The sequence below is a fragment of the Lithobates pipiens genome, unplaced genomic scaffold, assembly GCF_037356315.1.
Source record: "Lithobates pipiens isolate NorthernLeopardFrog02 unplaced genomic scaffold, aLitPip1_a1.2 Scaffold_8, whole genome shotgun sequence".
Taxonomy (NCBI): Eukaryota; Metazoa; Chordata; class Amphibia; order Anura; family Ranidae; genus Lithobates; species Lithobates pipiens.
Window position 1 is genome coordinate 146749520 of NW_027507903.1, and position 14533 is coordinate 146764052.

The following is a 14533-nucleotide window of genomic DNA, read 5'->3' on the forward strand; positions in this document are numbered from 1 at the left end:
GGTGACACTCTTTAGTGGAGGTCCATGGTGAAAGATCTCTGATACTGTGGAAGATTTACTTGTGGCACATGAACTGCGGTGGTGTTTTTTCTGGGCACTTACAATCTGATTGGATGATCTAATCTAATTGGATGATATGTGGAACTATTCACACATATTTTTTTTTTTTTTTTTACTTACAAACTAGTTGGAGGATGTATGGGATTGTTTTCATGATATTTACTTTTCTCTGCACACGATTTATAACAGTTGTGTAAATTTATGAGCTCTGTTGTTTATATGTACATTTTATAATTTTATTAAGGAGTGCTTCACTGTTAGTAGGCATACATAATATTAGTGCGGTGATTGCACAGTGAAGTGATAGCTGCTCTTTTTTTCACAATTTTATTCTTTATTTTATATTTTGTATGGTAGTTTATTTTTTTATAAATAATACCGCAGGATTTTTGTACCTAAACCTCAATCCCATGTTAGTCTGAATCCAAATCTAATCCCTACCAATGATGATAAAAAAATTGTAATAGCTAATGTAAATTGTTATAAGCAATGAAGTGTACAGTAAACAGTAAAACTGACCCACTGGGTGAACAAAGTCAGCAGTGAATCAAACAGCAAAAAAATGATATACATTGAGCTATGATACAAACAAATGAATTTGCTTATGCTAACTTTTATTTTTTCCTATAGTTGGAATCCACTCCAGAAAAAGGAATGAAAGGGGAAAAAGTAAGATACAAACAGACAAAACACATTTTCTGCATGATGCATTAATAAAATATAAAAATCTTTACAGCATCAGCTATTCAGTGTTGGTGTGTTGTACTTCCCTAGATTTCAACTGCATCTAATACCTAATTGTTATTCACACAGGGAAGCACAGGGTCACCTGGAAAAAATGGCATGGATGGCAAGGATGGAAATCCTGGAACACCTGGGCAGAAGGTTATAAGGCTTTCTAATTTATCACACAAAAAAATGCATAACCCCTTAAGTTGTATTTCACTTTTGAGGTGACTGACAAAAATAGATAAACTATATAATACCATTTTTATTATTTTTTTTATTTGTTTTACTTTTTTTCCAGGGAGAGATTGCACAGAAAGGTGAAAAAGGAGATGTAAGTATAGCATTACCCCCCTTTGAGCCACCGATTTTTACTGGTTCTTCCCTAACCTGTGCATAGGCTATCCATCACCCAGGCAACTTTCCATTCACTCTGGCTCCGTTAAACAGTCTAGGGGATGTCTTTTTTGGTAATATATTGCTTGCAAAACTTGTAACAGGAGAGACGTTTGGGTAGTATGAGATACCTCAAAAATGCTGACAGAACACATTTCCCTAGGTGAAACCTCTTTAAACAGGGTTTAAGCCATAAACAAAGGGGAAGGCCAGAACTGAAAGCCTGCAAAAGCTGTTTCAGAGAGAGCTACTGCTGGCACCCCAAAAATAGAACAGCACACAGTCACTAGAGTCCTGAGCTTGGGTCAGTACTCACAACGTCCCAGAGAAGTTACACACCTTTCAGCCACCACAAGGAAATTTTCAGTGAGTTCTCCAGACCAGATGCAGACTCTAGCAGAACTGCCTCAAAGGGACATAAGACCCTGAGGCTGGGAACTTCTCCAGCAGGATAAGAACAGGGCTGCTCCAGACCCCAGGCTATTTACAGTATGTTCAGCGATTAGCTGCAGCACCATACATTTTCAAGTTGTCCATTTGACTGTGTCAGCCCTCTATGTTTTGAAAGCATCCAGAATGGGGGAAAGGGTGAAGCAATCAAATCTGCAGCCTGTGAAATCTAGAACAGGCCAAAGAAATTAATAGCTGCTAAGAGGAGCCAAAAACTAAATTTAATGAGCATCCTATTTTAGGAGGGTGCTACATCAGTTTTCTTTGGAACTTCACAAAAAGTGACCATTTTTTTGTTTACTCTTTGAGTATGTATTTAATGGTTATATACTTTGTACTTTTGTTTAGCAGTTAACCTCCATAATGAGACCAGAATAAAGTTAGGAAGCATTGTCATTTAAAAAATGGAACAGATACATAGTACTTGAAGTACCGAGAAACTGCACAATTTACACAGATCTTTTGATTGTTACTATCCCCTGGAGTTAACCAAACATTTTGTTTTATTTTCCTTAATAGCGTGGAACATCTGTTGAAACAGTGATAAAGGGTGAGCGAGGAGATGTAGGGCCAATGGGACCACCAGGCCCTCCAGGACCTCAGGTAACAAAATATGCAGCAATTCCTGTGTGTTGTGTACACTTCACTATTAATTTTTTTTTTTTTTTTAAGAATATTTTATTAAAATTTTTCAGCGTCATACAGCATAAGCAGTAGGTACAGTTCTTATGGTACATATTAAACAGAGGAGTTACTAACATACACCAAAGAAAAAGGGAACAACAATGTCGACACTGGTGATATCCTTATGTTGAGAACAACAGATAACAGAGTGAGCGAAGTTACCAGTAAGGTCATAGTATTGAACAAAATACCTTAAACATATAAGGTAGGATAGTCTCGATTAGGAAACGTAATTAGCTTAAGAAGCTATAACATATAACGTAACAGACGTCTGAAAAAGGGTACAGCAACATTCACAAATCTCCGGCCACCCCATGGGGAGCAAACTGTGACCGGAGGGAGAACTCGATACCCTAACAGGAAATTAGGAAGGGGTTATAAAGTTTCTTAACTAACCCCGTGTCGAGAATAAAGACTTGTGTTTCCAGGTACTGAATGGGACATAGTTGCTAAAGACACAATTAAATAGCTCCTTCGCTTTACTAGAGAAAGGAGTCAGGTACATTCATAGGTCAGAAAGGAAGAGTATATCATAGCAGAGGATAGTAGGGGAAAGTGAAGTACATATAGGGATGGGATCATATTAAACCTCTAACGTCTATAGGTATGCTCGGAACTTGTATTAGTGTGGTAAGGAAGTGTGGGAATAAGGGGAGTGTAAGGAAGTTTTGAAAAGATTCCAGCACGCCCAAATTCGTCCCTGCTTGGAGGGGTCATCTTTAGTCTGCGATATTAGGCATTCCATTTCAGCAATACGGTCTACTCTTGAAATCCATTCAGATATTGAGGGCAATGAGGGGTTTCTCCAATGTACTGGAATACACTGATTAGCAGCATTAATTAAATGCATAGTTAGGGATTTAGTATATTTAGGTTCTGGGCTGGGGGAGTAATGTAGTAGGAACTGGGCAGCAGTAAAGTCTGGGGTGTAAGTTGTAATTTTGGAGATGTGTTGGTGGATATCTCGCCAGAACTGGTGTAGAAGGGGGCATTCCCACCAAATGTGTAGTAGGGTTCCTAAGGCGTTATTGCAACGCCAGCAGGAAGGGGAGACTGCCTTCGAAAATTTATGAATTTTATCAGGAGTTCTGTACCAGCCTGAGAATATCTTATATCTATTCTCCTGATTGGAAACATTCAAAGATCCCTTGTGTAGAATGTGGAATATACGGCGCCAATCATCCGTGGATAAAGTGACTTCCAGGTCAGTTTCCCATCGTTGGGTTAGTTTATCTTGGCGAATGTCATATGTAGAGAAGAGGAGTGTATAGGTGAGAGATATGACATGTTTTTGGGGTTCAGAGGCGTTGCATAAAGATTCCAAAGGAGTAAACTCCCTGTACCAGTTGGATTTGGAAGTGGGACTTTGAAAGAAGTGTCGTAATTGCAGGAATTTAAAGAACGGGATGCGATAATCAGGGAAGGGTGATACCATGTCTTGATAGGACAACAGTTTCCCCTTGTGAAAGAAATGGTGGGGTCGAGGTATGGAAATATCCAGACTTATACAATTGTTGTGCAATGGAAGGCCCGGTGTGAAATCAGGGTTATTATTCAGCGGTGTCATGGGACCATTAATTGGGTCCAGTTTCAGGAATGGGCATGACGCTTTGAAACTTTGTAACGTAGATGACAGGAATGGATTGATTTTAACAGAATCTGGGTAATGGGAAGAACGTAGCGTCAATGGAAATTGCGCGAGAGTCCGTTCGAGTTTGACCCAGTCCTTATTAGATTTGTGTACGTGCCAATCTACAAGTCTAGTTAAATGACAAGCTAAATGATACTTTTGGATGTCTGGCACTCCCAAACCCCCCATATGTTTAGGTAAAGTCAGACATTCCCATTTGATTCTAGGTGATTTGGATAGCCAAATGAAATTTCTGCACATGCGTTTATACGTTGAGAAAAATGTCGGGGGTAGGATGATAGGGATAGCTTGAAGTAAATAGAGGAGCCTGGGGAGAACATTCATTTTTAAGATGGCAACCCTGCCGAACCATGAAAAAGGGCCTTTAATCCATTTGAGTAGATCAGCTTGAATTGTGCTAAGTAGGGGTTGGAAATTTTTAGCATATAGGTCTTTAAGATCGGGGGGTATAAGAATGCCGAGATATTTAATGGCCGAACGTTTCCATTCAAATGGGAAATTCTGTTTACATTGTGACACCAGTGAGTTTGATAAGGATATATTTAAGGCAGAGGACTTGGAAAAATTTATTTTCAAGTTGGCTAAGTCATGAAATAGTGAAAAATCCGCTAGGAGGTTGGGAATAGTGATAATTGGCTCTGAGAGAAAGAGCAATATATCATCAGCGTAAGCTGCAACTTTGTAACTCTTGTTTTTTATGGTAATCCCCCTAATATCTGCATTATCTCTCAATTTACGAAGAAGGGGTTCCATAGTGAGAAGGAAGATCAAAGGTGAGAGTGGGCATCCTTGACGTGTTCCATTGGAAATGGAGAAGGCGTTCGATAGGTGGCCATTAACCCTGATTTTAGCTGTGGGAGTTGAATACAGAAGCATGATCATCTGTAGTAGATGTGAAGGCAAACCCACCGCACGTAGAGCCGCCTCCATATAGTCCCAGGCCACTCTATCGAACGCCTTCTCCGCATCAAGGGATAAGAAAAAAACAGGTGTAGAGTTATTATGAGAGAGCCAGTGATGGATGTGAAGTGCCTTGATAGTATTGTCCCTGGCCTCCCTGCCAGGGACAAATCCTACCTGATCTAGATTAATCAAAGAGGGCAATAATGGGGCGATCCGATTCGCAAGGACTTTGGCATACAGCTTCACGTCAACATTGAGGAGCGAGATTGGACGATAGTTAGTAACTAACATATGATCTTTGTCAGGCTTGGGTATTAGGGTGATGTGGGCTTCCAGAAGTTCTTTATGAGTCGTGTGAGAAGGTGTAATCGTGTTAAAGGCATTAACCATGCGTCGAATTAAAATGTCTGTGAATGATTTATAATAGCCAACCGTAAAATCGTCTGGACCCGGACTTTTCCCAGGTTTCATTGATTTTAAGGCGTTTAGTGTTTCTTCTACAGTCAGTGGGGAATTTAGGCTAGGGTAATCAGCAGGGTTAATAGGTTCCGGTGAGTATTTTTGTAGAAATTCGTTAATAGCAGTCGTGCGAACAGTCGGTGTAGCAATCAATTGCGCGTTAGGGAGGTTATAAAGGTTAGAAAAGTAATTTACGAATTGGTTCGCAATTTCATCCGTCTTAGAGAACACCTTGCCGGATGCATCCTTAATAGAGCGAATGTTAAAACGAGCTTTCTGAGTTTGTAGGGCTCTAGCTAACAATTTGCCAGATTTATTTCCAGATTCGTAAAAAACTTTTTGGGATAATGCGAATTTACGTTTCATTTTTTTATGGATTTCTTCTAGAAGAGCCTCTCTGGCCAACGTTAATTCCGTCAGTGTTTCCACGGCTTGTGAGGCCTTGTGTTTTTTTTCCAAGTCCTGTATACGTCTGGTCAGGTCATCAATGTGTGCCTTTCTAATTTTGTGACGTCGAGCTGCTAGGGAGATCATTTCTCCCCTGAGTACACATTTATGTGCCGCCCACAGCAGATCTGGTCGTGAGTCAGCGGGGGAGTTTTCAGAGAAATAGTTGGTCAGACATTTGGATAGTTTTTGAACAATATCTAGATCGGTGAGAAGCGAGTTGTCAAGGCGCCAAATAGGTGAACGCGGTGTGGATGCGGGGAGAGAGAGTGTCATAGAGATTGGGTTATGATCAGATAAAATCATTGGGTCAATAGTGGCTTTGGACAGATAAGGTAGTTCGGATTGAGAAATAAATAGATAGTCAAGTCGCGAATATTTGGTATGAGGTGGGGAGTAAAAAGTAAAATCTTTCGTGTTTGGGTGCAATGTACGCCATGAATCATGTAATAGGAGATCATGAAATTAGGATTTAATTGCGCGGAGGGCCCTGTATGTTAAAGTGGAGAAACCATTGGAAGTGTCCAAAGAAGGGTTCAAAGCTATGTTGAAGTCGCCACCTAACACAAGAAAACCATTTTGGAACATAGTCAGTTGTTGGAGAGTGTTGTGAAAAAAAGCAACTTGATGGGAGTTAGGTGCATAAATATTAGCAATAGTAATATGTCTATTAGCAAACGTGCCTTTCAGAAAAAGAAACCTACCGTGACGGTCTATTTGAGAATCCGTGATTTGTATTGGACAATTGCGGGAGATCAATATGGAGACTCCTTTTGATTTAGCCTCAATATTGGGAGCATGGTAGACCGTGGGAAAGTGTTTGTTATATAGTTTGGGGACCGTATCAGTTCTAAAGTGTGTTTCTTGTATAAGAGCGATATGAGCCTTAGAATGTTTTAGCGAAGAAAGCAATTTTGTTCTTTTCTCGGGTATATTGAGACCGTGCATATTAATGGAGCATATTTTGAGATGGGTAAGCGGTGGATCTGTACAGTACGTAAATGTGGACATAGTTCCAGTTGTCGTTCTTATATATGATGCAAATTAAAAGACTGGAACTCTTGTGTATTTGGGGTTGAGAGGCAGTATCGATAAGTGAATGCAGGGATATGTGGGAGAGAATATAACTCTAAACCGATGAGGCAGTGGGGAAGGTAATCCCCACTATCTCCAATATGAGAAGATCGGTATATGTACAGCGTGGCAATTACAAGTCCACTCAATAATGAATGAAGTTGCCAAGTGCCACAACTGTATGGGGGTTGGCTGAAGCCAGACCAGGGATGAGGTGTGAGAAATAGGGAGATTCAGCTATCTCCCGACGTTAGAAATAATAAATGGAGCCCCAGGCATTTTCCTGGTGGTCCCCACATGGCTACCCACGAGTCCAAAATTTCCTTTCCTCGCGCCTATTCCCCTCCTGGGAGAGTATCCGGGAAACGAAAGGGGCGCCGGCTAGCGAACATTATCACTTTATCCAATTAAAGCACTGGATTGCAGCGTTGCGCCGCAGGTCCACCTACCCCTTCCAAAAAACTTTTTTTGAACACTCATGCCAACACGCCCCAGGGTCCCCAGGCCTTATTTCGGCCATTTATGCCTCCCTGAATAGCCGTTCGCCATCAGCACCCCTCTCTTATATGACTCAATGGGAAAAGGACCTTCAGACCCCAGTGGACCCAGAGGACTGGAGCAGGGCCTGGAAAACAATCACCAAATGCTCGTTCAACACAAATACCCTGGAGGCTGCATATAAAGTAATGCTCCGATGGTATTGGGTACCTGCCCGCACAGCTCGGGCTTTCCCTGGGAGTACGGACAGGTGCTTCCGCAACTGTGGACAGCGAGGGGATGTTTTGCATACATGGTGGGCTTGCCCAAGGCTGGTGGGGTTCTGGTCGAGGATTTTTGGTTTGCTGTAGACACTTTTCCACCTAACCATCCGAAGGGACCCTAAGCTAGCCCTCCTACATTGCCCGGTACCTGGTTTGCGGGGACCTCAACAGAAGTTGGCTACTTATCTATTTATAGCGGCCAAGCGGACCATTGCCCAAGCCTGGAAGTCCCGACGGGTAGATTTTCAAGGTGTTAAAACCCGCATGACTGCAATGTTACTGCAGGAACGTATGTCCAGTATTGTTCATGATTCTCATGCTAAATTTCTAAAAATCTGGGACCCGTGGATCTCCTATGAGTTCCCCGCGCTCCAAGCTGCATGCCTGGGCTTGGTCTGACTCCTCTTGGCGAGGCATCCACACCCGAACGTTTCCCCCCCCTTTCTTCCCCTTCTTGTCTCTCTATCTTTTCTTCTTTTGTTCCCTATTTTTCTTCACTTTTCTTTGTAATCTCTCCCATTGCTAACGAACTCTGCTGCCCCCTGTTGGAGGGGGTGGTGGAAGAAGGGCCTGCCCTCCGGACACGACGAGGGAACGAGTTGCCTGGTCCTGGAACCAGTCTCGATACCATCCCCTACGCATATTCCCTCCTTTTTTTTCTTCTGTTTATTATGCGTATAATGTGCTGGCTGGCCCTTTGGTTATACATTCATGCTTTGTAGCCCCTGCGAGGGCGCACAAGGAGCAGATTGTAGTCTCTTGTTTATTTCTGTTTGTTAATCTTTTCAATAAAAATATTGAAACAGAAATAATAAATGATGGAGGAAATTCACCCAAAATATTAGTTAGGTAGTTTGTTGGGGATCATCATAAGTATTGGGAGAAATTAAAAGAGCATTTTAAAAGCAAAAGGTATTATGATAGTGGCATAAAGACATAAGTATGCGGCTAAATATGAAAAGTACAGAATCATTGAACATAAAAACAGACTATATTAAACCTTCTATATTACCAGTGCTTATGGGAGAGGAGGAAACAGAAGCAAATATAAGTGTGGTGAGAGAGGGAGCTCCCCCTCGATACCTTATCCAGTAGGAAGAGATATGGCAGTTCAACTAGTAAATACTTGCAGCAGCAGTAAAAAGAAAAACAGTTTAGATTAATAGTGGATGCGTCTAATACTATCCTGTTTTTAGATTGTGTCCCTTTCCGATTTTTCTCCTTCATCTCCCTTTTCTTTTGGATATAGAGTTCAGCAATATGGTATATTGTAGGAGCATGGTAAAGTAAGTGGCAGTCCGAGGGTGGTAGAGTAATATGAGCGCAAAATCTTGCTTCCCCCGTAAACCTTCAGAGAAGTGAGAGGTCCGGTAGAGGCGAGGTCAGGCAGGGAAGTGTAGGTAAATGGCAATATTGCATAAAATACATCACTTCAGCAAGTCTTCGGATGCGGCGGCAGCCATCCTGTATCATTGCCGTTCCGGGTCGCATTCAGGAAGCTGGATACAATAGGTCAGTGGAGACCACCGCAGAGCATTGTGGTAGTTGTAGTTTACAGTCATGGCCATGAATTGTACTAGAGACGCAATCTGAGAGCAGAGGCATAGGCAGGGAAAGAACTTGACAAGTTAGAGACTGTAGTAGAAGCAATGTTTTAGAAAAGCGAGTGGAGTATACATAAAAAAAAAAATGAACCATCAGTTGTCCCATGGAAGCTAAGGTGACCAAAATAACATAACGTGCAATGACTCCACATAACAAAGCAGGAGACATTTTAGCGGATCTAAATTGAAAAGCAAAAAAGGAAAAACAAGTCTTATTCACCGAACGTGAAGGAAAGTATAGATCAAGAGAATGATATTAGAGTCAGCGATCTCTTCTAGCCCTCCTTGAGCTGGGTGGATGGAACGGGCTGCGAGTGCGGCCGTAGTTTCTAGGTGTACTGCGGCTGTCTGCGGTGGATGGAGATCTGGGCCTTCTCAGATTATGGTCTTGTGCCTCCATAGGTTCGGCGGGTGGCAGATCCTTGTGCACCGCTGAGCGACGGAAGTCTGCAAGCCAACTAGGCACATCAACCAAAGGGATGTTTAGTGAGCGACAGAATTGAGGCAAATCCTCAGGAACTCTGAGAAGCGCGGTGCGGCCCTGTGCCGAGGCCGCCAAGCAGAATGGAAATTTCCATTTGTAGGTTATGCCATGAGAACGAAGAGTATCCAGTAACGGTCTGAGATCTCTGCGGTGTTGCAACCTAATACTAGAGAGATCCTGATAAATCTGTATAGCCGTACCGGCATGTGTGATTTGTGGTATGCCTCTCGCTTGCTTAAGGATTTCTTCCTTAATTTTAAAATCAGTTAAACAGCACACGATATCTCGTGGGGGATCAGTGTCCCTTCCTTTAGGTTTAAGAGCGCGATGGATCCTAGCCATTTTGATGGGCGTCTGAGGTGGCCTATTAAGTAGGTTATTAAAGATGGACGTCACAGCCTGTGGTAAACTATCACCCTCGATCGCTTCAGGAAGACCCCTGACTCTTAAGTTATGTCTTCTTCCCCTGTTGTCGAGGTCTTCCAGGTGGATATGAGTTGCCCTGAGTTGGAGGGTATGTGTGTCCACATGATGGGTCGTCTTCTGCAGCTGTGCCTCTTGTTTGTGAACAGTGTCTTCCACCTCGACCATCCTGTCAGATAGGGAACGGATGTCTAATCTGAGCTCTGAAATGGTGGCCGACAAGGTATCCTTTATGTCAGCCGCGATGGTTTTAAGATCGTGGATGCTGAGCTGAGGTTGAGAGTGCGGTGTGGCTCGATTCATGCTCTCTTCACTGGCAGACACATGAGGAGCTAGAGCCGGCGGGATGTCACTCGGCGAAGGCGCTTCAGATCTTGGGTGGCTGTTGTTAGCGGTAGCCATGTTCCCTCTATTCGTCCGGAATAGAGCCGGCATAGTGGTGTTAGAACCGCTCAAATTCCTACGAGGGGAGCGGGATCTGGAAGCAGAGGACGTCCGCGAAGCAGTCCCCATTAAGTAGCGAGGTGGGGTAGGTAAAAGACCTCCGTTAGTCAGATAAAAGGTCGTGAGGTAGCAGGAGCTTAGGATCTAAGCGTCCATCTTCTAGTCCAGCCAGGCCACGCCCCCCCCCTTCACTATTAATTATTAACAAAATGTGTCCAACTGATAGTATTTATATTTGCTGTAGCAGCTGTCACCTAAAAATTGTCCAGGACTTAATAAAAAATAACTAATTTTTGAGAGTCAACCTTTTTCCTCTCTAAATCTGACATTATTTATAAGCTTTAAAGAAAAACATAAAGTTGCAGCCTGATTAATTCCTCAATAACAATCAAAGAGAGGGGAAGAGCCTCAGGCTAATACATTTTGTGATATATAATATAAACCTAAACCCAAACTAATAGTTAGATGTGCTAGATCAATTATATCTAAATACAAAACTTGATCATATGTAAGCCATGCATCCATCTCAATGCATGTAACAGTGAAAGACCAAACAAAAAAAAATCTAATATGTATACGGAAGATGTCATAATCTGCTGAAATACGTAGGGATGGAGCCTAGATGCTGTGACATCATCATGCATAATACTGCCAATGCTGGTCAGAATCCCTACAGCTGTATAGCTGAGTGCACACTAACTATATTATATATGAGTTCTTTTAATCCTTTTTAATAGGATTGCTCTTTGCAGCTTTACAGCATTGCTGGATTTTCTTTTCTTTGGGCATATGTTGGGTTACTGCAAGTTTGAAATATTAACTCTTGGAAGCCTGAGAGAAATTGAAGCAGAGAATTTATGTCATATGTTTATCATGATTGCTCTATTTATGGTGGTCATGATCTTCTGGAAATTGCATTCTTTTGTTCTTGTTGTTGTTGGGATTGTGGACTTTTGCAACACACATACACATCGTGTCTCTAATATTATTTTGCACTGTTGAGGACTTTTGGTGGTGACACTAAAGTTTCTAGACTGATTTTCATTGATGTATTGTATTGATGAACTATTTCGATATACTGTATATACATATTGGTTTTATTTTGTTTGTTATATTCTCTGAGTTCTATTCATTTTTTGCAGCTTTACATGTGCCTACAGTTCAGGTTTAAGTTCAAGCTCAGCATAAAATAACTGTTAAATTTTGCAGTACTGGATATTTTAAGAACTAAAGCAAACTATGCAAATTAATTCTTTTCTCTTCTGCTTTTTTTTCCAAGGTAACCCCTGGAAAAAGCTTTGAAATGAAGGTAAAACACACACATAAACACATTCTAATTTATTAGGAAATACACCTGAAAAAAAAAAAGTAGATGCGCATTATATAATGGTCCTGATTGACTAAAGCATATGTGCATATGCTGGTGTATTGGGTCTTTGTCAGATCATGTTCTTACTACAGTGCAGGTACAAGATCATCCTATGCCCAGACCCTGGTGTGCCCCTGATCATCTTCCGCAGCTGGGATTCCACTACCGGCTATTACCACACTTTTATCAGCATACCTGCACAGCCCAGGGTCCACCAAACATGCTTCATGTGGACCCAGAAGTGTGCAATGACAGTGCTGGTCTACTTGTGCTGATTATCAATAGCACAGGATCGGCTACAGGTAAAACAAAAACAAACTTTACAAAAATATTGAGTCTAAGAATGGGGCTGACCAATGCAGTGGAGAAATTGGGCTGAAAATGGCACGTGGAGCATGTGGGCCAAAATGGAAGCAAAGGGATTATATTAGGGTGAAATACAGGGCTAACAGTTCTGTGATTTGATAGAGACAGACCTTCTGAAGAATACATTACATAGTAATATGGCCCTTGTTCAGTGCTTGCTTTTGCCAGCCATGCACAGAGCAAATTTCCTGCAACATGGGTTGCAGGAAATAAATTAGCTTGATTCCCCCATCAACACAGACAGTGCTTACAGGGGAATCCCTCCTGCTGGGCCATTGTCTGCTCCGGGCAATAATCAGAAGTGAATCCGGCAGACTGGTTGAACCCAAGGTGTTTGATCAACTTGATAAATTCAGCCTGCTCATTAACAGATTCGAACTGTGTATTTCTGGCCTTGGCAGAGCAGAGGCAAGCAATGAGAATTCCTGAGAATACCTGGACTACAAGCAAGCAATTGTTAGAATATACAAACAATAATTGGGCAGCTGTGACAGTTAGTATGTGAGCACTAGTAGTGGAAAATGCACAGTTGAAAAATTGTGTAGAAGACCTAAAAAACCAAGCTTTTCCCTTTAAATTACGGGTGGCAGTGGACTTGTATGGGTGGGAAATTGAAGAATTAGAGGGGTGGGGGAATAGAGAGGAGGGGAAAAATGTCAGACTATAAGCTTTGGCACTGCTGTTCTTTTGAAATATTGTGTTTATCATGGGGGCGGGGGGATCGGAATGTAAACTGGTAGCTAGTGGATACTGGAAGATAAGCAGAGGTACTGAATGTAGAGAAGAGTGAAACAAATTTGAGGGAATGAATGAATGTGGGGAGTTGGGGAGGTTGAGTGTGGAGCTAGTGGATCAGCAATAAATGAATAAACACTGTTGTTATCACTGGGGCTTTGGGTAACACAGTCAGTGATGATGACTAAGCCCGACCATACACGGAGCAAATTTCTTTCCTGCAACCATGGGTTGCAGGAAAGAAATTTGCTTGATTCCCCCATCAACATAGACAGTGTTGATGCGGGAATCCCCCCTGCCGGGCAATTGTCTTCTCCTGGCCAGAAGGTGGGGGAAGGCAAGTTGATCTGCGTGTCTAGGAAGAAGGGGGCAGGAATCAGTGTGCTAAAACTTGTAGTGGCACAGGCCTTCCGAGGAGATAAAGTCCCAAGATGACATCTAAGAGGATTGGGAGGTGTAACAAAGGAGGGACGGATCAAAAGGGTGATTTGAAAAGGATACAAATTGTAAATGGGGAGAAAGGTAAGGACCCTTTGTCACTACTCTGTTCAAAAAATGGTTAAAATGCATGTGTTTTTTTCTTAATTTCTGGTGCATTTCCAGTACGTTTTCTGGTTGCCTGACTCCCAACATGCACCTGTGAAACATGGACATGTGACTCCAAAAGCACCAAAAACACAACCATGTTTTTTTATGCTTTATGTTTTATTTGTTTTTAATACACAGCACACACCGCGCACAGAACTTGTGAAAATACACATTTTCATTATTGGTTACGAATCTATTTTCCATGGACACACATCGGGGGGGGGGGCTGTGTATGGCGCCTGCAAGGAGCTCAGGCTAGGAGCTCGATACAATTCCATCCACACCATGCAAGATAGATGATAATTAGCCATGCTTCCCCGTGATCCGCTGCAGCCAGAGCCCTATGTTGTGGCCTCCTGGTTATATCATCCTACAGTCCTATTGAGAGCATGTTACGGGGATACTGATTGCCGGAGCCTCCCTGGGTGGTGGAGAAGGGACAGGCTGGGTGATGCCACGTTGCTGCATGTCGGCTGCTCTGGGGCCTCCAATGTTGTGATTGGATGGGTGTCGAGATGGAGGGAGAAACCCGAGGCCTGATCCCAGGAGGGACTGCTGGAGAGGTGTTGAGAGAGGCAAGGTGTGTCTGGCTGTGCATGGCGGTGCACAGAGGGAGTCAGTGGAGACAAGGACTTACCGCAGGTCCTGGGAGATATCTGGAGGACGCCAGAGAGCCCTGCATCCTTGGAGGAGGTAAAAGCAAGCCACACAGTTCAAAGGACATAAGAGTGCAAACAGCCACAAACCAGAAGAGCAAGCGGTGCTTTATCCAGGAGAGAGCGGTGAACAACAAGGAGAAAAAGCGACTTAAAGGTGGACCCTGGGACATTGAAGGAACTTCTTTTTTTTAATAATCTACCTGGAATAGTGAGTCACTATATATCACATTTTTCTGCTTGTATCATCTGT

The 14533-nt window shown here is 42.5% G+C and overlaps 1 protein-coding gene across 1 annotated transcript in view; it reads left to right on the plus strand.

Annotated features, from left to right (window-relative positions):
* Positions 1-14533, plus strand: part of LOC143960916 (uncharacterized) — a 614677-nt gene that overhangs the window by 286003 nt on the left and 314141 nt on the right. Inside the window, exons 59-63 of the mRNA XM_077469935.1 lie at positions 691-729; positions 874-945; positions 1088-1120; positions 2152-2235; positions 11846-11875. Of these exons, the coding sequence (XP_077326061.1) occupies positions 691-729; positions 874-945; positions 1088-1120; positions 2152-2235; positions 11846-11875 (258 nt within the window). The remainder of the gene's footprint in view (positions 1-690; positions 730-873; positions 946-1087; positions 1121-2151; positions 2236-11845; positions 11876-14533) is intronic.